The sequence below is a fragment of the Cucurbita moschata genome, unplaced genomic scaffold, assembly GCF_002738365.1.
Source record: "Cucurbita moschata cultivar Rifu unplaced genomic scaffold, Cmos_1.0 Cmo_Scf00017, whole genome shotgun sequence".
In the NCBI taxonomy this organism is placed as follows: Eukaryota; Viridiplantae; Streptophyta; class Magnoliopsida; order Cucurbitales; family Cucurbitaceae; genus Cucurbita; species Cucurbita moschata.
In genome coordinates, this window is record NW_019268533.1 from 1,689,777 (window position 1) to 1,717,418 (window position 27,642).

The following is a 27,642-nucleotide window of genomic DNA, read 5'->3' on the forward strand; positions in this document are numbered from 1 at the left end:
AAATTTTAGAGTATTTTTTTTTAGATAAAATACAAATTAAATTAAATTTTTATTATTTTAACTTAAATTTTTTTTTTTTTTTTTATATTACTAAATAATTTTTAAATAAAAGAGTGGAAAGTTTCTGATTCCCGACTTTTCAAAAGATAAATAATAATTAATTAATTATTTATTTATTTTAATTAATTTTAAAAGTATGGTAACGTTGACACATTATTTATTTTATTAAATTAAGCATTTAATGTCTAAATGTGAGAAGACAAAGTTGAGTAGGAAATCTTTTTTTTTTTTTTTTTAATAATTAACTCCCTTAATATTATTTTATAATTCAATTCTCTATGGACAAGCAATAATTGAATAAAAAATAAATTAAAATAATTTTAAACTCAGCAATTTAAGGATTAAAACTACACTATTTTAATGGAAAAATAAAATGTAAATAAAAATGGATAATATTTTATAAATTATTAACCAAAATGGATATTTAAGAATAATTAGATATTTCAATAATATTTCTTATTAATTTTGTATGAGTAATTTGGCTGTCATTTTAATTAAATTATAATTAATTTATGACGTGGGTGGCTTCATCTTGTCCGTTTATTCATAGATAAATAAATAAATATATATATATTATTAAATTTGATTTATTTAATACGACTCTCAAATTTAATGACTAATTTAATTAGGACCTCACCTTCATCACGATTTTCAAGTGGCGCTCGTTCAACCACATGAAGACCAAGGTAGATAAGTGTTACGATACAACTAGATGCGACGTTGTATATGAGTGACGTTAGTTTGAAGTAGAGGCAAGGTCGAGCCTAAGGACTTGACCTAGAGATGACGCAAGTCAACTAAAGCTGTAAATGATTGAACAGGCACGCACATTCGAAGTGTGTGGTTGAATAAGCTTAGATTCTGCACGAATTATGTTTGGTTGGTGAAGGAGAAACTCACATAAGGTCTGACGAAGCCGGACGAAAAATAGAAATAAGACTTGAGTTCTCTTATAGCAACCCAAGCCCACTACTAATAGATATTGTTTGCTTTGACCCGTTACATATCGTTGTTAGCCTTACCGTTTTAAAACGCGTATTCTATGAAGAGGGTTTAGCCTTACTCCGACCAATGCTCGCACCGTTTGGTGAGTTGCTCTGACACCATTTGTAATAATTCAAACTCACCGCTAGCAAATATTGTCCGCTTTGACCCATTATGTATCGCTGTCAGCCTCACGGTTTTTAAATGCGTCTATTGGTAAGAGATTTTCACACCCTTATAAGGAATGCCTGTTGAGATCTCACAATCCACTCTTTGGGCTCAGTGTCCTCATTGGCACATAGCGGTGTCTAACTTTGATAGTATTTATAACACAACTCACCACTAATAGATGTTATCCGTTTTTGTTGGTCTCCTCTCCGGTCAGTATAAAAAGTAAGACTGTACGACTGCAAGACGTGGCCTCCAATGGCGGAAAATGGCTACCCCATATAAGACCTCGACCCCAACGTCTCTACTTTTCAATTCTCCGTCCCCTTTCGTTATCTTTGAATTCAATTCTGCACGTAGCTTGATAGATTGAAACCAAGCAACCATAATGCACGTCAGTTGACTATAAACAAACCGACAGATTTTCAGTCTGTTATCATCTTCCTTCTTCAGTTTCCACCAGATTTTCAGTTCTGCGACTCGTTCAATCTTCGTGGTAAAACCGTTCAATCTTCAATTAATTCCAATTTTTTCCACTCCCCTGTGTTTCCACCGCAATGGCCATTCATCGCTGCTGATATTTCCATCGTATTTGCCCTAAAATCCCCATTCTTCGGATTATATTTGTGACGTTGATTGAGAGGTTTCTGAATTAATTAGTCAAAACATGTACAGGTGGGGATTCGAGAGAAATGAAGCATTGACTAAGAAGTCTGGATTGCTTGTATTTAATTTCATAAAGGCTTTCCTTAATCATCTTCTTCATCTTCTTCATTTTTGTGCTCCACAGGAAGAGATAGAGCGAGATAAATGGGGATTTGCTGGGGTTCTCCAGATGATAATCATACCCCTAATACCACCGGACATCTCAGTTCAGGTAATTCATCAGATTTTCTCTTATATCACTTCATTATCTTGAACTTTGTTGCTGAAATTTAGTTCTATTTCAAAGTTTGTGCTTAAAATCTGCAAGTTCTGCCCTAATAATTTTCCCCCTTTAGAATTGGAGTTCTTTGATCGGCTATTTGTTTGTTTAATCTGTTTGGAGTTTCCTAGCTTAGCTTTTGAATCTCTGGCTGGTTTTTCCTTTGAATTTTGATCTGAGACTAAGAGCTACGTGCAGATATTTCCGTAATCCCTTTCTTGCAATAGATCCGGTTGGAAAAGTGTTATCGAATTTATACTGTCGGCTATTTCATATATGATTACAGATTGAACAAAAACAAAATACTTTTTCTTGGTAGGTGTGATCCACTAGACATAAATCAATTTTTTCATAACCTTTAAAATATCATCACTAGCCCAATAGGGTTAAACTCAATAATTGTATGATGTTTATTTTAGGAGAATGATTTAGTTATTTTGGGAACAAAAGTCGAAAAATTTTAGGAATAAATTGTCTAGGCTCTACTATACGTACCCCATCACCCTAACCGCACAACAGTAGTATTCTACAAAGTGTCTTATAATCTCTTTTCGATTGATGTTAATAAAAAGTGCGAGTGTTTCCCATAAAGAGTTGTGTTCAACAATGACGATGTTTTGTTTATGATTTAAATCTGTGGCTATAACAGTGGTATCCCAGGCAACAGCATCAACCGTGAGCAATATCTCGAAGAACAGTCAGTTCTCGGCAGCAAGTGGAGATGAAGCTTTTCCACATGGCCAGAATTTTCTCTCTCCAAACTTGAGGGAGCATAGCTTGGCAGAGCTCAGAGCTGCAACCAAAAACTTCAGAGCCGATGCATTGCTTGGTGAAGGAGGCTTCGGCAAGGTTTATAAAGGTTGGCTTGAGGAGAAGGGCCATGGAAGGAAGGGAACTTCGATGGTTATTGCGGTCAAAAAGTTGAAATCTGATAGCTTACAAGGAATTGAGGAGTGGCAGGTAACTTAGCCTTTGGATGAGCTAAGCCTCTTTGAGTGAAGCATTGACATATAATGACCTTGTCTGGTTGGTTGTGCAGTCAGAAGTGGGCTTCTTGGGAAGCCTTTCTCACCCAAACTTAGTGAAGCTGTTGGGTTACTGTTGGGAAGATCATGAGTTGCTTCTTACTTATGAGTTCATGCAAAAAGGAAGCTTGGAGAATCATCTATTTGGAAGTAAGGAAACTAATGGATGATATTATGCTATAATTGTTAGTGTTCTTATCTTTCTCTGAAATGCAGGGGGCTCGGCAGTTACACCATTAGAATGGGATACTCGGCTTAAGATTGCCATCGGCGCAGCCCGAGGGCTGGCCTTCTTGCACGCATCGGATAATCAAGTAATTTATAGAGATTTCAAGGCTTCTAATATTCTGCTTGATGGGGTGAAGTTCTGTTTATTATGAGCTTTTTAGTTATTTTGAACTTTTGTCGACAACCTTTGTAACAGTCCAAGCCCACCGCTAGAAGATATTGTCCCTTTTGGGCTTTCCTTTCCGGGCTTCCGCTCTTGGTTTTTAAAACGCGTCTACTAGGGAGAGGATTCCACACCCTTATAAACAATGCTTTGTTCTACTCTACAACCGATATGGGATCTCACAGTGGACGTTGTACCCCGAAAGGAGGTGGATTGTGAGATCCCACATCGGTTGGAGAGAGGAGCGGAGCATTCTTTATAAGAGTGTGAAAATCTCTCCCTAGTAGATGTGTTATAAAAACTTTGAGAGAAAGCCCGGAAGGGAAAACCCAAAGAGGACAATATCTGCTAGCGGTGGACTTAGGCTATTACAAATGTTGCAACCTTTCTTGTGATCGTCGTCTCCTTTTTAGTATTTGTTGTAAACCGAATCTGCCTTTTCCTGCAGTCATATACAGCGAAGTTATCTGACTTTGGCTTGGCAAAATTGGGTCCTTCAGAAAGTAAATCTCATCTGACGACTCGAGTTATGGGCACTCATGGTTATGCTGCTCCCGAGTACATTACCACGGGTAGGATAAAAACCTTTCCATATTGACTGTCTAAGAACTGGAGCCTGTTATCACCTAAGCGATTTCGTGTTGACGTTTGTTTATGACACAGGACATCTGTACGTTAAGAGTGACGTATATGGCTTTGGAGTCGTATTGATTGAGATATTGACTGGTTTACGTGCTCTTGATGAAAACCGTCCAACCGGGCAAGAAAACCTGGTGGATTGGATAAAACCATACTTATCAGAGAGGAGGAAGCTGAAAAACGTGATGGACTTCCGGTTGGAAGGAAAATATCCATCCAGATCCGCATTCCAAGTGGCTCAGCTGGCTCTACAATGTATTGAGAAAGAACAGAAAAACCGACCGCCAATGAAAGACGTCGTCGAGACCTTAGAACAGATCGAAACGAATGAGAAACCAATCGAGCCTAGACCCCGTGCTTCTCGTCTGGCATCGAACCGCAATGCTCATCAGCCTCTTCACCATAATTCTCCAATTCACGTGAAGCAATATGGAGGAATCCATGCTTATCAAACAACACCACCCAGGTTGAGATAAGATTTCAGCTGTTCTTCATTTCTTCATTCATGTTTCTTATAGAATGTTAGAATGAAGTTTGTTCTCTGTGCTAAAAGGTTGTAGATAAGTACTAAGGTTGTGGATGTTGGGATTTTCTGCTGTGAAATTGAGAGATGATAGCTTAATTATTTTGATTCGAACGGAAGTGTTTCGAGGGTAGCCAATATGCGCATAACTCAACTGAATAATACATATATTCTTGATCGAATGATCAAAGTTTGAATTATTTTTAGTAGAGTATGAAGAACGTTTAGGCACGTTCTCTACGAAAAATATTCGTTTTTTCCTTCATTGTAAAATCCCGGTTCCATAGTTTCTTTAATTTATTTAGTCATTGAATCATTTTTAGTATAGTATGAAGAGCGTTATGTATATTGCCTACTCCGAAATTTTATCCCTATGTTTAGTAGGTCTATGTGACAACAAATTTTAAGATTTAAGTGACCTATTGAATAAGTTAAAATTTTAATAATTTATTAGATATTTTATAAAACTAAGATTGGAATTTATTCCACAACCGAAAAAATCAGAAGTTATTTGTATTCCTCGAAAATCCCGCGTGTGCACTAGGGCCAATGGCCCCGCCCGTGCATTAGGGCCAATGTGAGTAGAAAAACCTTGCCCCTGCATTAGGGCCAACCTGCATTAGGGCCAAACATTGCCCCTCCATTAGGGCCAATGTGAGTACGATCATAGTCTTCATAATTGAAAAAACGAGAATAGGGGAAATACATGCTACACATCTAAAGAAAGATTTGAGGGTAAGTCGAAATGGACACTAAATACTTTTCGAAAAATCTCCTCCAAATCTATGACTATTGAAATCGTTTCCAAATCCAAATGATAGTATCAGCATCTTTAGCTACTGTTCTCGAGAAATGTCCGATCTGACCCATTCCTTAAAAAAAGTTTTTACTACATTCCTACCACCAAAATTTTTGAATCAAATAGAACGATTTAAAATTTTTAGACTAATTATAATTTATAAGTTGTGAACTATTAAAAATTGAATTTCGAAAATAGTTATCACAAATTATCATTTAAAAAATAAATAAATGGTTTGATTCTAATAATAATAAAAACTAATCGATATTCTTATCATCTTCCTGCAGCGTTTTCCACTGCAAAACTGAGCAGAATCAGCAGACGCGCGAGTGTAAATGGACCGAGCAGCCATGCTCTCTAAAGCCGTTTACCTGAATTCCAAAAGCCCCGAATTAGCATGGCTTCTCTTCAAGCGAGTTCTTTCTTCCCCCATCTCTGCCTCCTCTTCCTTCTTCAAAACCTCCCTTCAATCTATACCTCTTATTGCCCGCATCCTCACCACTGCAAAAATGCACCCACAGATCGATCACCTTCACCAACTCCTCTTGTCGCAGCACCGGGATTTTGCTCATCCATCTGGATTTGCACTCGTTCGAGCCTTGGCTGATTTGGGTCTCTTCGAAAATGCCATTTCTCAGTTTCGATCGCTTCGAGCCAGGTTTCCTAATGACCCTCCAGATATTTCTTTCTATAATTTTCTGTTTCGGTGCTCTTTGAAGGAGAGCCGGGTTGATTTTGTGATTTGGCTTTATAAGGATATGGTTTTTGCGAGAGTTAACCCACAGACTTATACTTTTAATCTGTTGATACGTGCGCTTTGTGAAATGGGGTACTTGGAGAATGCACGGGAAGTGTTTGATAAAATGTCTGAAAAAGGGTGTAAGCCTAATGAGTTTAGTCTTGGACTTATAGTTCGTGGGTATTGTAGAGCTGGGCTCCATGATCGAGGTATTGAACTTTTAGACGAGATGAGGAGCTCTGGTGCTCTTCCCAATAGGGTTGCATACAATACTGTGATATCTTCTCTTTGTGGAGAAGGTCAGACTGGGGAGGCTGAGAAATTGGTGGAAAGGATGAGAGAGGTTGGTCTTTCTCCAGATATTGTAACTTTCAATTGCAGAATTGCTGCCCTCTGTAAATCCGGGCAAATTTTAGAAGCTTCCAGAATTTTTAGAGACATGCAAATAGATGAAGAGTTAGGGTTACCTCAGCCTAATACAATAACATATAATTTAATGCTAGAAGGATTTTGTAATGAGGGAATGTTCGAGGAATCCAAGGCTCTCTTTGATTCTATGAAAAAATCTGAAACTCATTTGACCATGGAGAGCTATAACATATGGTTGTTAGGTTTGGTTAGAAGTGGAAAGCTCCTTGAAGCTCGTTTAATTCTTAATGAAATGGCAGAAAAGAGTATAAAACCCAATCTTTACTCCTATAACATTTTGATATATGGACTTTGTAAATATGGGATGTTTTCTGATGCAAGATCTATAATAGGTCTAATGAGAGAGAGTGGTGTAGCTCCAGATACTGTATCTTATAGTACCCTACTGCATGGATACTGCTGTAGAGGAAAGATACTTGAAGCCAATTATGTTCTTCGTGAAATGACACAGGTTGGTTGTTTTCCCAATATGTATACTTGTAACATCCTGCTTCACAGCCTGTGGAAAGAGGGAAAAGCATCAGAGGCTGAAGAGTTGCTACAAAAGATGAATGAAAGAGGTTATGGCTTGAATAATGTAACTTGTAATACAGTGATTAATGGCCTCTGTAAATCTGGGAATCTGGACAAAGCTATTGAAATAGTGAGTGGCATGTGGAACCATGGAAGCGCTTCTCTTGGTAATCTTGGAAACTCTTTTATTGGTCTTTTTGATATTGGCAATAATGGGATGAAGTGTTTACCTGACTCTATCACATATGCAACCATAATAAGTTGGTTATGTAAGGCGGGGCGGGTTGACGAAGCAAAAAAGAAGCTTCTGGAGATGATTGGGAAAAAGCTATCTCCGGATTCACTCATATTTGATACTTTCATACATAGTTACTGTAAACAAGGAAAGTTGTCATCTGCTTTTAGAGTACTCAAGGAAATGGAGAAAAAAGGGTGCAACAAGAGTCTTCGAACGTATAATTCTTTGATCCAGGGTTTAAGTTCTAAAAATCAAATATTTGAAATATATGGGTTGATGGAAGAGATGAAAGAAAAAGGGATTTTTCCTAATGTTTACACTTATAATAACATTATTAGCTGCCTATCTGAAGGTGGGAAACTGAAAGATGCCACCAGTCTTTTGGATGAAATGCTGCAGAAGGGGATATCTCCTAATATATATACGTTTAGGATTTTGATTGGAGCTTTCTTTAAGGCTTGTGACTTTGGAGCGGCTCAAGAGTTATTTGAGATAGCTTTAAGCCTATGTGGCCACAAGGAATCCTTGTATAGTTTTATGTTCAATGAGCTATTAACTGGAGGTGAAACATCCAAGGCTAAAGAGCTTTTTGAAGCTGCATTAGATAGATCTCTAGCCTTGAAAAATTTTCTTTACAGGGACCTAATTGAAAGGCTTTGCAAGGACGGAAAGCTAGATGATGCTAGTTTCATTCTTCATACGATGATGGATAAGCAGTATAGGTTTGACCCTGCATCACTCATGCCGGTGATTGATGGATTAGGTAAAAGTGGGAACAAGCATGCAGCCGATGAGTTTGCAGAAAAGATGATGGAAATGGCTTCAGAAACTGATATCAACCGACATGAGAATAAGCTTAGCCGAGGAAGATCAAATAATGATGATGAAAGAGATTGGCACAAGATAGTTCACAGGTATAATTCTTCAAAAATATGCTTGATGTGGTTCTTATTTATCTCCATGCTGCATAATCGAGTATTTGGTTGAGAACATTGGTTTTCTGACATTATTCAAATTCAACTGAAGTGTTTCCTGATTTCATGTTGTTCATAATATACTGTAAGAGGAATATAAGTTACTTGGTGGTGATTTTAAATTTTAAATATATCACTTAATTTGGTCCAAATATTGAATGAGTTCATCGCTAGGATTTTAGCAACCATTTTCATTACCCTTAAGATTCTTGCAATTTGTTTATCCTAATAATCCACAAGTGTTTGCATAAAACTTTTGAAGAATCATAAGTATATACTTTTTCCCTGCATGATGCATATTTTTAGGCAGTTCTTTTTTTCCACGGTAACACGTACGATGATCCTTTGAGGGTCTTTTAATGTCACAACCTTAACTATAGAGTTAAATCCCTCTGGAGACGACCTCTAGTAGTAGATTGTAATTTCCAGTTATCAAATCAGTTGAACATTAGGCCAAGGATAGTTAAAATAATGAGGCTATTCATTAATTAATTTATTTTGTATGGTCAATGAATGTTTAATTTTCTGTTCCATGTGTGTCATGTGCGTGGCTTGGACCTGCACAACTTCAACAGAAACGATGGCAGTGGGATTGCACAGAAGACTCTTAAGCGTGTGTTGAAAGGATGGGGTCAAGGAAGTATATCAACTTCGCAGCCACAGAAATTTAGCACACATGATTGCTGGGATGGTGTTGTTTAAAGCTTTTAAAGTTCTTGAGGAACAGGCAAATATGGGAATATGCTCAAACCTGCTGAGGCATCAAATCTTCAAGTCAGGGTGCTTAAGGACATCAGCACATCAGGTAGAGCCATTTTTTCTGGATTTTTTAAACTCAGTACCGTAACAATGAGAAGATAGATAGAGAACGATGAACTTTTTTCTATGCAAATAATGTAGTTGTTTAGGTTCTGCATGCTTAATAATTTCCAATTATTCTTTAATATTTAATCAAGGGTCTTACCTATATTAGACTTGAATTTGAGGTGGGCTCAAACTTCTAATTGTAGTGAAAGAACTAGGAATGAATGAGATTCATTTTGCTATAATGGCTGATTGATAGTTTTATTCTGTTATATACATTTTCAAGCGACAATGCAATTTTTATTCATACTAAGTACACAAGCACTGAGCTTTTGTGTAGATTATGGAAAGTGGAAACTCGAGCACCGTTTCGTAGTTTTACTCTGTCAGCTTGGAGAGCTATTAGAGAGTAGTCTGGGAATAATTTCTTCCACGTTCAAATGATTTGGAACGCTTACAAGTTTTAAACTCGAGCACGATCTGTTATGTTATGTCTAGATCTTATAGCCTAGTACAATGGAATATGGAAGGGAGCATCGAACTAAGAAACGGTGAGCAAGCTACATTGCTTTTTTCATTCACTTTGTAATTTTTTTTTTTTTTTTTGAGTTTTTAGACTCTGGAACTTCACTATAGCATGAAAGAAATATAAATGCACTGGGCCATCACATTGTTATGCCTTGACATGTAAAATATTACATTAATATCACCGTATGCACTTCATGAAGTATGTCTATTGTGAAATACGGTATTCATTATGAAATGTTGTATAAACAAGTAATTATATGATTTTTGGAGGTGGGGAATGGTTTAAAGTTACATAGAACCACTGGCCTTTCATGTAAACCCTCAACTGGGTAGGTCAAAAGTTCGTTCTTATGTGACACGTACCTAGCCTGAAAGTCTTACAAGCATCCCAATATTATTTTCTCTACTATGCCATTTATCTTCTAAAAAGGATAAAAGTAACTCTTTTTCTGCTACAAAAAGTGACTTTGATGTTAGTTTAGTCTTCAGCTGAGTATCCCACCACTAGCAACTGCTAAGTTATGAAAAACAACTGATAAGTTCTCTAAAATAGTAAGTGTGATGTTTTCAGGATGGACTGCTACTGCCAAAGAAGCTTTTGCCAAAGTCTGCTGAGGAATCCATTAGAGGCAGATTCGACAGTTTCGCATGTCAGTAGAACTGATTCCCCATCGTTGTCGACATACCTGATATTGACTCATGTAATATTGTCTGGCAAACCTCGAAGACCCCAATTTTGGTGCATGAACCTGATTTTTTCTTCACCAAAAATGGTTTTTACTTTCAGTGCACCCCCATCTCGTGTTCGGTCGCCATGTAAGGAGGTAACTATCAGGATGTTCGCTAAATGATGGGAGCTGTGAGATCTTCGAATCTTTGGGTCCCCCTGACATGGTGCGTACAATTCTGCTTCAATGCTCGTTTTATTTAGCATTCCAACAGGCTCTTCTGACTGCCTGGACCAGAAGTCTGACTACATGAAGAGGTCCGGGACATCACAGGGGCTCCATGGCTGAATCAGCCACTTTCAGCTTGATGGTTTATTTTACTCATGATGGTCACTCATCTTCGTGGATGAATAATGGCCAATCTCAGGAAAACTGGGAGAGTTCAACTGTGGGAAGCTTTCATAGAAAGACCCATTCTGTGTTGCACCATCAGCACGTTCAACCGCGTCGATCACGAGCTGGAGTTTCCTTAGAGAATGGCCTACGTTCTTGATCGTTTGGGAAGCCGACCTTGTTATCCATGTTGCCTCCATATCATTTTCAGAGTAGTTGGACAAACTGCACAAACAGGAAGTTCAAGCAGACAATGGCCAGGTAGCTAGTACATTATTACTCGATTGAAATTACATAGAAGAAATTCTAGTGGACTCATGCAATAAAAGTTGTAAATATATATATATATATATGTATGTATGTATATGTATATGTATATGTATATATTGTTCATATTCAAACTACATTTTTCTGTTTAACCAGGCTATTCTCTTCTAAATCAAGGCATCAGTGGTACTGCAATCGATGTCTAGCATGGGACAAAGGCATCTCAATGGTGAAGGTAAACTTATTCAACTGATCATCACCAAAAAATTGGACAGTTTTATTAATTAATCAGCTCAAAATGATTATGTTTCAAGAAATTTTATAACATTAACAAACATTAAACGAGAAACTAGACTCTTGAATTATAGCGGTTATTTATTTATCATTAATTTTTTTAAATAGATTCCCTTCTTAGTTGATCTCAAACACTAAAATGGCTCTTTTCTTTTGAGGATCTCAACATATCTTCAGAGCAGTACGATGTTGTCTATTTTAGCCATAAACTCTTATGAATTTGCTTTTATACCATTAGTATTTTGCTTCTCCAGCCATGGTGAGACTTTATTTGCACTCCAAACATCAACATTAAGGGGGGAGAAGCTGACGTTGGAGTCGTTTTGTTGCAGCAATTTCTGCCTCAAACCGTTCGTTCTTCTATTTATGTAAGAGTTTTTCAATATCTCTCATTTTGATTTTAGCATGAACTAACTTATTTAGAGTTCAAATTTATGAACATCTAAGTATTTATGCCTTTGCTTAGTTCATATAGTATTTAGAAGAGTAAACGAAAAATGACTAATTAGTGTCTGAAAATTCTTCTAAATTCACGAGCTGTTCTTTATGAACTAAGTTCAACCTATTGAATTACCGGCCTCAACGATAACATATTTATATAATAGGGTAAGAAAAAAATAGTAAAAAATGTGTCTCAAACAAGGTTTAAAAGGTTGATATCGATTTTTTTTTAAAAAAAAGTAAAAATAAAAAATAAAGTTATAAATAAGCATTTTATATTATATTCATATTTAATAATATTTTATTGATTATTTTATCATAGTATTTTTTTTAATGTTTTTTTAATGATATATTGAACATGTCAATTTACCATTCATATCGATATCAAACTCATAAGCATAAAAATATGAAATGTTGAGAAAATTTAATCATTTCAGTTAAACGAGGTTTAAAAAAAAAAGAAGAAAGAAATATATATATATATATATATAGTTGATTTAATAAAATTTAAAATAAAAATAATATAACAATAATTATAAAATAAATAGAAACATTAGAACAGTGCATTCTATCAGTAGCAGTAAAAGTAGTCAACAAATTCTCTAATCTCTAATACTTTTGCCATCAAATATCTAGAAAGTATAAAAACTTAACATGTCAAGAGAGCTTTTTTTAAAAAAGAACATACACGTAACACGAGCGAAAAATACATAATACATGAATCAAAATTATGTTTATGCCAAGAATCCTAATAAAAACTTTAGTTTCTTCGAAGTGTTTGTGTTATAATTGTCTCCCAATAAAAACATTATGTTGGATTGGATTCTGCTGCTTGCTTATAAGTCACAATCGCTCTTTTTTTTTACAGCGGACTTGCTATTGTGCTACACTAACTTTTCAGCAACAAGTGAGTTAAGTTAATTCGTTTGCGCGTCGCCTACGACTAGGCAACGTATGCTCGAGCCTCTGACCCCGATTTAAGAAGAAGGTTTTAGAAAATAGAAGTAGAGAGATTTTCAAAGAGTTTGAAAGCAAGATTTAGAGGGCGATTGAAAATGGTATTATATAGCGTGCAAGCAAAGGTAACAACGACGACTTAGTAGTATATAACTATTCGGGTAGGGGATATGACTACTTTTACTTTCAGCTACAGCCATTGTCTTCCTAACTAGTAACTCCCTGTAATCTACTTTTTGTTGCATAATCTCAAAGTAGGTTTGATGCATATGAAGACTCGTGCTGGCTAAGCTTGATATCTCAAACAACATTTGTGAAAGCATCAAGGATTGCAGCACAGAAGCAATTAGGATCAGTCAGACATGGAGGTTGATGTTTTTCTTTGATAATTTCAACTGTTTCTCCATGGAATCTGTGACCCCATGTTTCCAGTTGCTCAGGAGTAGGACAACCAAATCACCTATCAACAAGGATAAATGGAGGAGTGGACTTGGAGATCCAAAGATCTAAACTGAGTAGCTAGAATGTTGGACTGCATTGAAACTGACTTCAGATATTGATCTTTTATGGAACATTGTCTAATCACTTCATCTATTTCTTTACTTGATGAGGACGACCAATCTTATTTTATATGGAAGGGAGACACAGTGGGACGGTTCATGAGCGAAGCAGCTCGGCTGTAAGGGAGAGAAGGCACAACGATGCAATTATCAAGGGCGTGCTTTACCACTGAGCTAATAGCCCGTCGTGCGGGCCTCCCGAGGAGAAAGGGGTCTCGGGGGGAAGAGGATACCTCGTCCTCCATTTCAACCACCACATTTTCATTATGGTCTTACAGAACGGCAATTACTTAAATACGTTCATATCGCCGGAACAAAAACACAGGTCTCTGCAAAGTTGTAAGACCATATATATCGAATTGTCTCATGAAGCTAAAAAGATGTCTCCAAATGACAAGCTTAGACTAGTTTCCCCTTTTAGGGAAGCAGAGTAGATGCTTTAGTTGACATGTTCGAAACAATTTTCTTAGCACCAGACACTTTGATCAATATCAACTATCAAATAGAATGGGTAGACCGATATCAGCATCACAGAGGTTCTCGCTTCTAAATTTTGGTAAGCTGAGGATCCGGAGTCTTTCCTTTCTCTTCGTTTAGAAAGTGGCTAATAGAAGATGAAGATTATTTCTACTCAGTGAACCAACTAAACTGTTATTATCGACATGGTTTTGGTCAATCCATGAGGTGGATTGGATACTTGGGCTGCCTTCAACAAATCAAGCAATGGAAGAGGTTCCTTTATATGATTGAAACTCGAAGTCCTTGGTGTGGATCTGAAAGCCATATGGCAGTAGGATGATTTTTGGTCAAACTGTGCTAGTAAATAGGGAAGCGATGAAGAGGGCTTAATAGCTAACTAAAGATGTGAGATCCACATTGATTTGAGAAAGAAACGAATGCTAATGAGGATGCTGGACCTTAAAGGAAGGTGTATTGTGAGATCTCATATCAGTTGAACGAGAAGAACGAAACATTCTTTAGGAAATCCCAAAAAAGAACAATATTTGCTAGTGGTGGGCTTTAGCTTTTAGATGCAACCGAGTTTTCTCCATTTGAGCTTACTACATGTAACAACCCAAGCCCACTGCTAGTAGATATTCTCATTATTGGGCTTATCCGACGTTCCCCTCTCCAATCAAGGTGGGATCTCACAGCCCAACATCCAACGTCCTCACTTGCACTTATTCCTCTCTCCAATCGATATGAGATCTCACACTACAATGTCACTCAAGATCTTGGAGCACTATAAAAATCTACTATTTTTAAGCCCATCTAGTAGGAGACATCCCTCAAGAATGGTAGAAAAGAGACTCCCATTAAGCTCACTCATGTCCAAATGACACCTCACTCACATTAGTACATAATGTGCAATAACCACGAGTAAAGGTGGTACAATAAAGTCTTCCAAACAGTATAAAATAAAGCATACAAGGGATTACAACCAAAAGAAACTTCAAAAAGAACATCATACAGAGCAAACTTGAATCTAACCACATTCAGTGGATCAAAAATGGAAAGCAAACTCAAAATCAGACACCTCAATAAGCAAGAAAATGGGGTACCTACTCAGATCTTAACTCAAAGCTAAGCATGATGAACAAAAATGAAGGAGAAACCATTCACAAATCTAAACTGCACAGCTAGGCATGGTAATTTATTAATAAAGAGAAACAGCTTCTCAATTTATGTGAAAGAAATTTGCAAATGTCTACCTAAAATGTGTAGCCAATAGAGCCAGAAACAGATATGAATGTTACAGCATATACGAAAGCCTAAATTACAACATATCAACAAATTGTGATAAAGAGACTAACACAGAAGAATGAAGGTTGGTTTCAGAGGCCCAACCTAAGATCAAGAGTGAGACCTGAAGAATACGAAGAAGAAGAGGCATCTTCAACAGGGGCAGGCATGTTCAAGTCCAAGTTAAGAAACCCCTCTTCTGTAGCTGCATTCTCCTCCACTCTCTCCCAATGGCATCTCATATGGCCACCAAGTGCTTGACCACTCGCGAAAACCCTCATACATACACTACACTTATGCCCTGCTGCTGTTCCTAAAATCATCGACATTTTATCCTCCAGATTGATGCTCAAATCATGACCACAATGTCCAAACAGAGCATCATGTTCTATTTCTTCATCGCTCTTCGCCATGGCGGAACAGCCTCTCACATTCTTGTGACTTGCCCTATGTCCTCCAAGCGCCTGGTGCGATCTAAACACTTTCTTACAACTCGCGCATTCGAATCGAAAATCGGAAACCCTAGCGATCGCACTAGGGCAATCGGCAAGCACTAACAAGCAATTAGCGACGTCCTGTTCCTCTTCCGTAAACGCCGATTCTTCCAAATCAGCTCTAGGTCTAAAAGGAGAAACCGAAACCGAGCGACGGAAACTAACCGGCGGATTAATCCCCCGCCATTGTCGTTCAGGATGACACCTCATATGACCAAAAAGCGCTTTATCCGACCAAAACCTCCTCCCACACTCACTACACGGAGGAGTGATCTTCGGCGCAGTAGGATCCGGCTTCTTTCTATACTTAGCCTTGGAACCGACGGCAGCAGTGGAGGCATTTTCAGTTCTTGACCGCTTCTTGCGTGGATTATGGCGGCCCTTGGAATCGAAAGTAGATTCGACGATTCCGAGTTGAAATGGAATAGCGAGGTCCAAGGCAGAGCTGCTACTACTGGAAATGGCGAGGGAGTTCATATCTGAATTCATGATTGGAAGAAGAGAGAAGAAAGGGAGCTGAAAGTGGATAGAAAAACAGAAAGTATAACAATGGCGGAAGGATTTTGGATTTGAAGGCTGTGAGACGGTTACAGGTTCTTCTGTCACAGACATGGCGGGTTTTTTTCTTCCTCTTTCCTTATTTCTTCAGTTAGTTATTGCGGTAGTTACAGATCTTACGGGGAGAGAGATTTTTTTTTTCGCGCTCTTTCAACTGACTTCAGTCTTATCTGGTCAAATTTGATCTTGACCGTTCATTTTCGTACAAAATAATCTAAAAATTATATATTTATATTAAATTAATATAAATATTTTCGAGAATATCACTTTCAAAAGTTTCAATAATGTTCTATAAAATTTTTAAAAATATTCTTATTATTAATTTTAGATAAAAATCGTTAATATTTTAGTGTTTTGAAAATACTCATACGATTTTCGTCCATATATTGAAGATTTGGTCGTTGTTAATGAGTTTAATAAAGTAATAATATATCATCGGATTACATTTTTTTTAATTAGAAATAATTATATGCTTAAATTTAAAAAATATAAATGTGCTATGATTAAAAATATTATTAAAAAATATTTTTATGGTTTTCGTCCATATATTGAGATAAAAATATAATCTTTATTAATGAGTTTAATAAAATAATAATATATCGCAATTTTTTAAATTAAAAATAATCATATATTTAAATTTTTTTAAAAAATAGAAATGTTAAGTAATACTGTTATGATTAAAAATGTTTATTAAAAAGTATTTATATGGTTTTCGTCCATATATTGACGGTAAGAGATCCCGTTCTTGTTAACGAGTTTAATAAAGTAATAATATATCATCAAATTGCATTTTTTTAAACTCAAAATAATCATATATTTATTTTATTTTTTTAAATATAAATGTTAAGTAACACTCTGACGGTTAGTGCTATGATTAAAAATGTCTGTTAAAAAATATTTTTACAGTTTTCATCCATATATTGACGGTAAGAGATCTGATCCTTGTTAATAAGTTCCATAAAGTAATAATATACCATGGAATTATATTATTTTTAAAACTTGAAATAATCATATATTTAAATTTATTTAAAAATAGAAATGTTAAGTAATACTCTTATAAATAGAAATGTTAAATAATACGGTCTCTTAACTTACGACTCCATCTCGATATCTGGACTTCCCCATTTTTTTTTTTACCAACGGGTTTTCGAACCAACTTTCTTTTTTGATATGAACCACGATCAAGGAATTTTCATACCTCAAGGTTCAATTACAATGACGAGAGCCAAGAAGCTACAACAAACTTTGTACACTTATATTCACTCATCAAATAAAATTCTAAAAGACGTTATTAAACATGCAATGAATGAAATTTGCTTATTAGTTATCCTTTGACTAGTTCCATAAATTTCCTTTTATGAGTTTACCATAATTTAAATATAAGTGTACAAGGTTTGTTGTAGCTTCTTAGCTCTCGTCCTTGTAATTGGATCTAGAGGTATGGAAATTCCTTGGTCGTGGTTCATATCACTTTTTTTTTTACCAACGGGTCTTCGAACCAAGCGATCGGGCCTACACCTATATGGAGCCTAGGGAGTGGAAATAGTTGTTAAAATCACAGATTATAATAATAATAATTATTATTTTTGGTAATTTTTCATTATGGGCCTGACTAAGGCCCAAGATGTACGGGAAAATCCAAACTAAGGCCCACAGATCGAAACTCTTATCTTGTCGGACTGGAAGGAGCAAAATCCAGGCCCGAAAATAAGAAATGGAATATGGGATTCAGCTCCATTCTTACTTCATCCATTTCTCGAATCACATGATCACTTTACGCGATTTCGTCGCTGTCTTCTCAATCTCTACGCACACTTTTCGATTCATTCAATTCTCCTTTTCTTTTTGTTAATTTTTTATACCGTAAATACTCCAATTTTGATTTTGTGTTACAGAATTATTCTTTTTCGCTTTCGTGATTGTATTGCATTAGATACTTTTTTTTTTCTTTCTCGCTTTTTTAATCTGCGGTTTTCGTTATCCTTTCGGGGTTTTCGATGTTTCTTTTGGGATAGGGTTAGAGTTGGGTTTTTCTTTTTTGTTTTGTTTTGTTTCGTTTTGTTTCGAGATTCTTTTGCTGATCGATCTGCGTTAAAGGGATATGGGTGCCGACGGTGATTCCAGCGAGCACCGGGTTCATGGTGACGGTGAAGAAGGGGGAGGTAGTGTTACAGTTAATATTCGATGTTCTAATGGTTCGAAATTTTCGGTGAGGACGAGTCTTGATTCCTTGGTTGGGACATTTAAATCAATTCTTGCTCAGAATTGTGACGTTCCAGCTGATCAGCAACGCTTGATCTACAAGGGTCGCATCTTAAAGGACGATCAAACCTTAGTCAGTTATGGTATGTTAATTCTTTTCTGTTCGGGTTATTATGTGATATAGAATTGTTTTTCTGGAACTCTGTGGACTAAATTTTGGTGGATAATTCTCGTTTTTCTTTGTTCATTATAATTGAGTTTTTTCCTCAATTTTTTGTTCTCTTTGGAAGGATATGTGAATGTGATTTTTTTGGGTTGTTCTTCAAGTTTTAGTTCATTTATTCCCAAGGAACTCCCCTGATTGATTGGATTGTAAGCACCGCCTGATTCATGTCGGCTCTTTGTCTCAAATGTTCCTTTTTTTTGGTACAGGGTTTGGCGTAAGCCAAGTATAGATCCTTTACTGGGAATTGCTGGTAAATTCTTTATATTCATATTCTGTTGGGTCTGAGTATAGTTTAATTGAAGGTATCGAGTATATTGCAACAGCTGCAGACGTTGTGTGTTGGTTTGTAATGTTTGAATCCAGTATACATTTTGGTTGATGATTCTCTCTTTCCTCGACTTTCTCAAGCTGACAAATTTGTACGATTAGCTTATCGAGGTATATAGTGGGAGCTTTCGTTTTCCATTCCATTTCTAGTGTTGGAGTTCTTATGTTCATAGCGAAAATTGGCCTGAGTTATACAATACAATCTATTTGTTATTTAGTGGCTATTGTGCGACGTATTACACTGATAAATTGTTCTTAGTATTTGCAAGTTGTCTGTAGACGTGTGCGCGTTTGAAGATCCCTTTAACCTCGTACCATCGACACTCGCATTTTGTGCTGTAGTAATTGGCATTGAGAATATGTTTTCTTGTTGACCTGAAATTGTGTTCATATCTTTTTTCCTTCTCGTTTTTGAAGGTTTACAGGCAGATCACACTATTCACATGGTTCGAGGTTTTGCCCAAGCTTCAGCACCACCTTCTGCACCTGCTTCCAATGTTAATAGTAGAAGTTCTGACACTGCTACTGGCGTTACAAGAGGTGTTGGTTCTACTGAGAGTGGTGCTTTTGGAAATGCTGGCCTTGGTGCATCATTATTTCCTGGACTGGGTTTTAATCCTCTTGGTGGCGGTGGAGCTGGACTTCCTGAGTTCGAGCAAGTGCAACAACAGTTGACTCAAAACCCGAACATGATGAGGGAAATAATGAACATGCCTGCAATTCAGAACTTGATGAATAACCCTGACTTGATGCGGACCTTAATTACGAGCAATCCTCAGATGCGGGATATTATTGACAGGAACCCAGAGCTTGCTCACATTCTCAATGACCCTGGTATCCTTCGACAGACGTTAGAGGCTGCAAGGAATCCTGAACTCATGAGAGAGATGATGAGAAACACTGACCGAGCTATGAGTAACATTGAATCTTCTCCCGAGGGATTTAACATGCTGAGGCGGATGTATGAAAATGTTCAGGAGCCATTTCTAAATGCAACAACGATGGCTGGAAATGCTGGGAATGATTCAAGTGCAAACCCATTTGCAGCTCTCTTGTCCAACCAAGGGGGTGCACCAGCGAGGAACGAGTCTAATAATTCTTCAACTACAGGATCAGAAACAACAGGAAATGCTGCTCCAAATACAAATCCACTTCCTAATCCCTGGGGTAACAATGCTACCTTTATTGACTAGTAAAGTATTATTTTTGTTGCAATTCTATTCTATTCCTCCCATAATTTAACTAGAGGACGCTTTTGTGCCTTCAAATGATATAACTTACTTTTTTCTTTTCACATTCAAACGAGATTAGATTGAGAAATCATTTACTTTTTCTACGAATTGATATATGTTAGACAAGATTTGTAAGTTTATGTGGTTGTTACTTGAAGGTATTCTTGCTTATCGATATTCTGACGTCTTATCGTATAATATTTCTTTGCCCAAATTAAGCGTATGACTATCTTGCTTGAGTTTACTCGAGCTTCTTTGGCTTATTCCATTGTAAATTTGAATCTATTACCATTCATTTGGAAACCTAACTTTCCCGTGTACTTCATCCTATTAACATGGTTTCATCACATCTTTACTGAATGGTGGCATATTTCAATGTTAATTTTCAGGAGGAACTCAGACAACAACCACACGGCCTACTCCAGCTGGTGATGCAAGGGCTCCTGGTATCGGAGGATTAGGAGGAGCTGGCCGTACAAATGTGGATCCTCTTGCTGGTGTTGTGCCAGACGCGGCTCAGATGAATCAGTTTCTGCAAAATCCAGCTATTTCACAGATGATGCAAAGCCTGCTCTCCAATCCTCAGTATATGAACCAGGTGCTGTGCTTATATGATTATGATTACTGCTAAATTAGTTTAAATGCCATTTGAAAGGTTTTGTAATTCCCATTTTCTTTGATTTGAACTGTAGATCCTCAATCTGAACCCACAGCTACGGAGCATGGTCGATATGAATCCTCAATTAAGAGAAATGATGCAAAATCCGGAGTTTGTTCGCCAATTAACTAATCCTGAGATGATTCAGGTACAACTACTCGGACATCCCCCACCCCACTTCACCCGAAAGAAACAAACACAAAATCTGTATTCTAAATTCTAATTTTGATTTGATTGTTTGGAATCAATTGGCGTTCATGGTAATATGTAATGATGGTTCAAACGAAGCATTCTTTATAAGCGTGTGGAAACCTCTCTCTAGCAAACGCATTTTAAAAACCTTTAGAGAAAGCCCGAAAAGGAAAGCCTAAAAAGGAACAATATCTGCTAGCGGTGGGCTTGAGGCGTTACATTATTGATATCATTTCCAAATTTTTGTTTTCTATTAAAATACATTTACAGTTTTCTTGGTTCATTTCTGCATTTTCTTCTTGCAGCAAATGCTATCAATTCAGCAGTCACTCCTCTCTACCTTAAATCGACAGCCATCAGCTCAGTGAGTCCAATTTCCTCTCTAATTTATATAATTGTACACCTTTGTAGCTCAAATACTAGGCTGTTTGAAACGACCGTCAGGATCACATTTTATATTGAATGCTGCAGATTCATCGTCATATACCGAGCTGTTTTTATTCATTGTATAATCAAACTTCATCTAGAATGAATTCTGTGGCCTTGTAACTGTATGGTAGTTTAATAGTTTGATGGAATTTGACCAAGATATTGGTTTTGTACAATTAATCCGTGTAAATCGTATGATTACTGTATAGCTATGCAGATTTAGTTCGTTTTTCGCACTGAATTTTACTGCACGTCGAGTATTGATTACTTGCTACTTTTTACAGAGACTCTGCTCAATCAGGTGCTGCTGCTACAGGTATGGTGAAGGATAATTTCAGATTTGATGTTCATCGTTTTCTTTTACACGACCAACGTTTCTAAGTCACCTAAGTTATAGGTGTTCCTAGCGCTGCTGGATTGGAGATGTTAATGAACCTGTTTGGTGGGCTCGGTGCTGGCGGGTTGGCTGTTTCGAACAATCCCAACGGTTCGATTATCTGCTAGCTTTGTTGTTTTCTTTTCATTGCTGCAGCTCACCTTGCTGGGGCCTTTAAATATCAAATGAACTTTCTTTGCAGTGCCCCCAGAAGAACTATACGCAACTCAACTTTCACAGCTCCAAGAGATGGGCTTCTTCGACACCCAAGAGAACATCAGAGCTCTACGCGCTACTTCCGGGAACGTTCATGCTGCTGTCGAACGACTGCTGGGAAATCTCGGGCAGTAAATCGATAAGATCTTACCTCTTTTCTTTCGAAATTTAATTGGGATTATTTGTCATGTAGTAGTGAAATTTTAGATCTACAGTCACGAAACAGCAGCTGCACATGCCAGAGAAGAGACACACAGGTTACGTTTTGGAATCTGAATAATTGAAAGTGCCCCATGAGATAGAAATACATAGACTTTGTGGATATTGTTATGGATCACTATATTAAATTTGCCCCATCCCTCCAAAAAAGACTTGTAAATACATTTTAAACGTTTCAAATTTCGTTGGAACTCGATCGGCAGCAGTTTTTTTAGTTTCTTTTTATCGAGTTATGGCTTCATTGTGCTCATTTTTGTTCGAGAAAAGATGTTAATTTTGGGTTCAAGTTCGTCGTTTTGACGAATGTTTTATAATTTAGTCTCTAATCTTTGAGATTATTTGGTTTAAATTTTGATGAGCGTCAAGAAGTTTTTTTTGGTCGATCGAGGTATAAAAATGCTTGGTTTAATAAGATCTGCTGTCGAATGGAGTTAGGTTCTTAATTTAAAATATTGACTATTTTTTAGGTGAAAGTCAAACTATCGACTCTTGAAATAATAGTAATAGTTGTCGTTGAGTTATTGAAAATCGACTTGAAATAATAATAAAAGTAGTTATTGGAATTAATAATATTGAAATAATAATAATTATTGTCTTTATTTACAGAATAAACGTTGTTTTTTATCTATAAAAATCTTCAAATATTGAAATAATAATTATTATTAAAAGTTAATTAAATTTATAATTAACATTCAATCAGAATATATACGAGTACTTACCAAAATTAAATTAAATTAATTAATAGTTTGAATAGAATATCCATTCATTTGAATTGGAATATTTTGAAAAAGAAAAAGAAAAAGAAAATTAAATGATTATTGGAAATTAAAAAAAAAGGATAAAAATAATTGAAAACCAGACCTTGAACACCAACTTTACCCGCGAGATCAAATTCTTATCTCCCATCCCTACCTCTCCGTTCCGTTCTGATCCCAACCACTGCCGCAAATCGAGTTAACTTGCCGTTCTAGGAACGCCGGCGAGCGGTGGACGATGCGCGTCATTATGGCTGAGAGTGACCAAGATCGCTCGCTCCAACTGTGATGGTAACAGGATTTGACAGAAACAGACGGGAGCGATAGAGGTTCATTGGTGCTTAGTAATTGGCGGAATTTTCTTCCGCACGGTCGTAGTGGACGGGACGCACGGGACTCCAAAGTCACGTGCCTTCCCCGTGCTTCTGCTGCACACTTCCCTAGGGTTTATGCCAGATTCGGGCAAGAAATACCGTATTTTCGATTCTCTGACCAATCAACTGGATGAGGCTCTACGGCGTCGTTTATTGACTGTTCTGTCGTTCTGTACTTCTGTTTCCTTCGTGCTCCTCATGGTGATTTCTTTTCTTTATTTTCTTATCCTGTTTCTTTCTCTTTTTTTTTTCCTACCCCTAATTTTTTGTGAGAAATTGCTTGCTGCTATCATCCCCATTCCCTTTGAAGTTTGAATGATTTTATTATTGCATTCAGTTTGTTTTGTAATTCCTGGTTTTCCCAAAATTTATCATTATCTTGTTAGTATTTATGAAACTTTGATTTCCATTTCTACTCCTCGATCTCCTTCCATCTGGGTTTGTGGAGTTGATTCAGTTTCTTTCTTCGTCGAGGTTAGTTGAGGCATCGGTACCCTTTTAGTTAAACAGGTGAAATGAGCATATTTTGTGCCTGGCCATTGCCACCGAACTAAACCAATTCACTAGCTTCCATCCTTCCCTGTTTCATCGGAGTAGCTGAGGCACATGATGCCTTGTCTGAAATCAAATGATCTTATTGAAATCAACCCTTGACGTATCTATCTATCATAGCAAATTCGATTTTTTTAAGAACATTTTTCTTTTAAGAAACAGGAACTTCATTGTCAAAGGGACAAACAGCGCGGGGATGAGATATCCCCATACCCCAAAGGATTAAAAAAAGAAAAAAAAAAAAAAAAAAACAACAACAAGAAGCCTCCCAGCTAGTGGGTAATTGAGCTATGCTTTAATTACAAAACAAATTAGAAGTAGATCAAGTAGAAGTAAATTTTTTAACAAGTTCCCAAACTACTTCCTGTTAGATTCTTGATCATGAAAGACTTCTTATATTTATGGAGTTGTAATTAGCAATGGAATCAGGTCTTAAAATGTTGAGTTTTCTTTAGAATTGGTAAAATTTAAGCCGAAAACTAGATAGACCTTATGACATAAATTTTGGTCCATTCTTCAATAGCATTGGAAGTTTCTTACTTGTTCCACCTTATTCTTAGTCTATGATTAATTGAGAATGTTTGGTTGTAAATATTTCTAACACTGTCTGTGCATTTCAACAGGTTTTTATGTTTTCCTCCTTTCTTCCAATTGAATAAGGTAATAGATATTAGAGACGGAAGCTTTTAAGTGAAGGTATTGACTTATTTCAACATATCAATGACCTATACACCTCCAACATGGGCGACATTTGCTGCTGCTGCATTTGTTATTCTGACTCTTGTCCTTTCACTATATCTATTGTTCGAGCACCTTTCTGCATATAAGAATCCGGAGGTTCTCTTATTCCATGAAGATGCTTCCTTGTCTTGTAATTTTTCTGATTTTCTTTCAATTAGTATAACTATTCCTGGTTATCATTTCTCAGGAGCAAAAGTTTTTGATTGGTGTTATCCTAATGGTACCAACTTATGGTGTAGAATCAGTAAGTTCTTAACTGAAGGCTTCCTTATGACATGGCAAATACTTGGAGATAAATTTCTTACTTACATTCTTTCTATACCTTATTGAGTGTTAGTAATCCAAACCTCCCTCAAACTAAAGCTTTATGATTGAAATAGCAAGTTCCAATATCCAACTCAACTATTTGTTCTTCCCTGAATATTGGATATCATAATAACCTTATTTCAAAATAGAGTTCATCGTGGAATGAGATATTGACTAGAGCAGTTGAAAAACGTAATCTTAAGGATGCATTCCATATATTTGCAGTCTAGGACTGTGAAAATATGGGACCTTGTAAATTCGAGGTTCTAATTGATTTTTTGACATATAATCAACACGATATTTTCTGCTGGTATTTGATATTATTTTTAAACATTGAAACGTGTTGGTTGACTTAATTATCAGAATTTATGATAATACGATATAGTTTTCCCTTTGTATTGAGTTTTGCTGTTCTTTCTCTGTTTTGGATGCAGCAGATATCTTGTGGAAAATTTACACCTTTTTTTCTCTTACTTGGTTTACTGTGAACAGTTTGTATCATTGGTGTACCCATCAATTAGTGTTTATCTTGAGATCCTACGCGATTGCTATGAATCCTTTGCAATGTACTGCTTTGGACGATATCTGGTTGCTTGCTTAGGTACGTTCTTTATAAAATATTTCTGAAAGTATTGTAGGATTATGACAGAGGCTATGGGTTTTAATTTTGCAGGAGTCTGAACTTAGTTTCAGCTATATTTTCGATTAGTCATTCATTTTTATCTCTCTTGCAAAGTTCCAATTTTTTTTCTTTTTTTGCAGTTTTCTCATGGACCAAGTCATCTACTGACCCCTTTATTAATGTTTTGTGTTTTCACTAGGTGGGGAAGAAGGGACTATTGTATTTCTAGAGAGAGAAGGACGTTTAAATACCAAGACACCATTATTAGAACATAGCTCAGAGAAGGGAACAATCAAGCATGTTTTCCCTATGAACCTTTTCTTAAAGCCATGGAAAATTGGTGGATGGGTTTACCATGTTATCAAAATTGGGATCGTCCAATATGTATGCCTGCCGTTGACCATTGATGCTCTGTTATCCAATGCCTTTTAATATGATTAAAGAAGACTAATGGGTTTTCTGTGCAGATGATGATAAAGTCCCTCACTTCTATTTTAGCTGTAGTTCTTGAGAACTTTGGCGTTTATTGTGAAGGAGATTTTAATTTCAAATGCGGGTAAACCAAAATTTCAAGTATCTCTGCCGTTGCTTACTCTCCTTCATATTGGACTAACTGCATGTCAAGTTTTAAGTTTTCTTTGTGGGGTTTTCTTTAATTTTCATTTTTACACGGCATTGGATGTTTGCTCATGCATATTGTTACTGTTGACTTTGAAATGCGTATGTTTTTTTTGCTTTTTTCACATTCTTGATTTGAGTTATCTGTCGATTGTATGTGTGCATCTGTGGAATATATTGCTATGGATCTGTCATGTTGACATATCTTTCCTATGATCTTTCATGTTGAAGTTCTACTTTTTTTTCTGTTAGTTTCTATATTGTTTGTTTCTGGACTGGTTTTGTTTTGCTTTAGCTGAATTAAATATCAATTAGTGTATAAGGTAGCAGGTGGTCGTCTGAAATTTTGGAATACTCCCTCATTATGTTATCTTATGAAATACTTCTGGGCGGGGAGTGCTAAGTAGATTTTTATAACTGCATCTGACTATTATTGCTTTTAAAAAATGACTGAAAAATATTGGAGATTTTAAAGCTGAAATTTTCGATTGATGGTTTTAGCATTTATTTTGTAGGTATCCTTATATGGCAGTGGTTTTAAATTTCAGTCAATCATGGGCATTGTACTGTCTGATTCAGTTCTATGCAGTTACGAAGAAAGAATTGATACATATAAAGCCATTCGCCAAGTTTTTTATGTTTAAATCTATAGTATTTTTGACTTGGTGGCAAGGTGTTGGAATTGCTCTCCTATCTTCCCTCGATCTGTTCAGTTCTGTAGCCCAAGGGTTACAGTTTAAGTCAAGTGTCCAAGATTTCATCATTTGTATCGAGGTAGCCATTTCTTTCTCCTGCATCTTTTTTTTTTTTTTTCCTTCAACTGATTCAGATCTAATGTTGAATGGTGATGCCATTGATTAAGCAACTGTCGTCAGACTTGTCTAGTAATATTTTCGCTTTCTCAAAGTCACTTTACCCTTTAATGTGCGTTTCCTATCGTCTTTCTTTTTTGTTTTACTCTTCTCGGATGGATAAGACGACAAGTAGAATTCAAGTTTATTCTACCTTTCTTCTGCCCAAATTGTAAACTTAATTGTTGAAACTTGATACAGGAACAGCAAACTTTAGAAACCAATAGTTGAGTTTGATTTACTTTTATACATATGATGGTATAGAGATCTTTACAGGTGTAGCTGATTGAACTTGTTCATTAAATAGTGGAAGAATTGTGATGATGGTGGTGCTATATTGACGATTGGCATCCTTTAGTAATTATTTCTTGATTTCTATCTACTTTTAAAAGCGACCATGTGTATTAGAATTTGACTGAGTTAATATTCTTTTTTCTTTTCCTATTACATTTTATTCGCTGTGCTGACGACTTCATCTGAAGAATCAAATAGTTGAGAACGTTATATTGTTTTCTCATTTAATCGAGCACCATTTTGTCTCATATGTTTCTCATTCTTGTTTTATGAACCATCCTCTTTTTTTTTTTTTTTTTTTTTTTTTTTTTTTTTTTTTTTTTTTTTTTTTTTTTTTT

General features: G+C 36.3%; 5 protein-coding genes across 20 annotated transcripts in view; 4 read left to right on the plus strand and 1 right to left on the minus strand.

The window, feature by feature from the left end:
- Positions 1-1,480: 1,480 nt before the first annotated feature.
- On the plus strand, positions 1,481-4,962 carry LOC111454971 (probable serine/threonine-protein kinase PIX13). Of its 2 annotated transcripts, none has more exons than XM_023096466.1 (7): positions 1,481-1,887; positions 2,003-2,089; positions 2,798-3,097; positions 3,177-3,312; positions 3,379-3,521; positions 4,002-4,125; positions 4,217-4,962. In XM_023096466.1, the coding sequence occupies exons 2-7, from the start codon at positions 2,048-2,050 to the stop codon at positions 4,666-4,668; spliced, it is 1,197 nt and encodes a 398-aa protein (XP_022952234.1). In that variant the 5' UTR covers positions 1,481-1,887; positions 2,003-2,047; the 3' UTR covers positions 4,669-4,962. The 2 variants fall into 2 exon arrangements, with proteins under 2 accessions (XP_022952234.1, XP_022952233.1); XM_023096465.1 differs by having other exon boundaries at positions 1,483-1,887; positions 2,787-3,097.
- Positions 4,963-5,792: 830 nt separating this feature from the next.
- Positions 5,793-13,852, plus strand: LOC111454966 (pentatricopeptide repeat-containing protein At2g17140). 11 transcript variants are annotated; one of them, XM_023096462.1, is made up of 9 exons: positions 5,793-8,347; positions 8,983-9,212; positions 9,552-9,762; positions 10,311-10,389; positions 10,527-11,061; positions 11,224-11,302; positions 11,616-11,729; positions 12,671-12,920; positions 13,015-13,852. In XM_023096462.1, the coding sequence occupies exons 1-2, from the start codon at positions 5,850-5,852 to the stop codon at positions 9,107-9,109; spliced, it is 2,625 nt and encodes an 874-aa protein (XP_022952230.1). In that variant the 5' UTR covers positions 5,793-5,849; the 3' UTR covers positions 9,110-9,212; positions 9,552-9,762; positions 10,311-10,389; positions 10,527-11,061; positions 11,224-11,302; positions 11,616-11,729; positions 12,671-12,920; positions 13,015-13,852. The 11 variants fall into 11 exon arrangements, with proteins under 11 accessions (XP_022952230.1, XP_022952222.1, XP_022952224.1 ...); XM_023096454.1 differs by having other exon boundaries at positions 10,311-11,061; XM_023096456.1 differs by having other exon boundaries at positions 9,710-9,762; positions 10,311-11,061.
- A 1,170-nt stretch (positions 13,853-15,022) lies between these two features.
- LOC111455526 (zinc finger protein ZAT3-like) lies at positions 15,023-16,168 on the minus strand. The gene has a single exon (XM_023097241.1). The coding sequence runs from the start codon at positions 16,166-16,168 to the stop codon at positions 15,155-15,157; it is 1,014 nt and encodes a 337-aa protein (XP_022953009.1). The 3' UTR covers positions 15,023-15,154.
- A 1,699-nt stretch (positions 16,169-17,867) lies between these two features.
- LOC111454970 (ubiquitin domain-containing protein DSK2b-like) lies at positions 17,868-22,416 on the plus strand. Its single transcript, XM_023096464.1, has 9 exons — positions 17,868-18,130; positions 18,212-18,459; positions 19,287-20,036; positions 20,491-20,699; positions 20,794-20,907; positions 21,257-21,315; positions 21,665-21,696; positions 21,778-21,867; positions 21,959-22,416. The coding sequence occupies exons 2-9, from the start codon at positions 18,216-18,218 to the stop codon at positions 22,105-22,107; spliced, it is 1,647 nt and encodes a 548-aa protein (XP_022952232.1). The 5' UTR covers positions 17,868-18,130; positions 18,212-18,215; the 3' UTR covers positions 22,108-22,416.
- A 643-nt stretch (positions 22,417-23,059) lies between these two features.
- The window catches only part of LOC111455242 (protein LAZ1-like), a 6,985-nt gene continuing 2,402 nt past the window's right edge, over positions 23,060-27,642 (plus strand). For 2 of the 5 annotated variants that reach the window (XR_002712557.1, XM_023096835.1), the window contains exons 1-7: positions 23,061-23,521; positions 24,496-24,709; positions 24,801-24,857; positions 25,412-25,520; positions 25,741-25,925; positions 26,009-26,097; positions 26,675-26,933. Coding sequence is in view for 4 of the 5 variants with exons in the window: in XM_023096835.1 (XP_022952603.1) it covers positions 24,593-24,709; positions 24,801-24,857; positions 25,412-25,520; positions 25,741-25,925; positions 26,009-26,097; positions 26,675-26,933 (816 nt within the window). In the remaining variant the exon portion in view is untranslated. The other 3 variants (XM_023096838.1, XM_023096836.1, XM_023096837.1) reach the window with 3 other exon arrangements.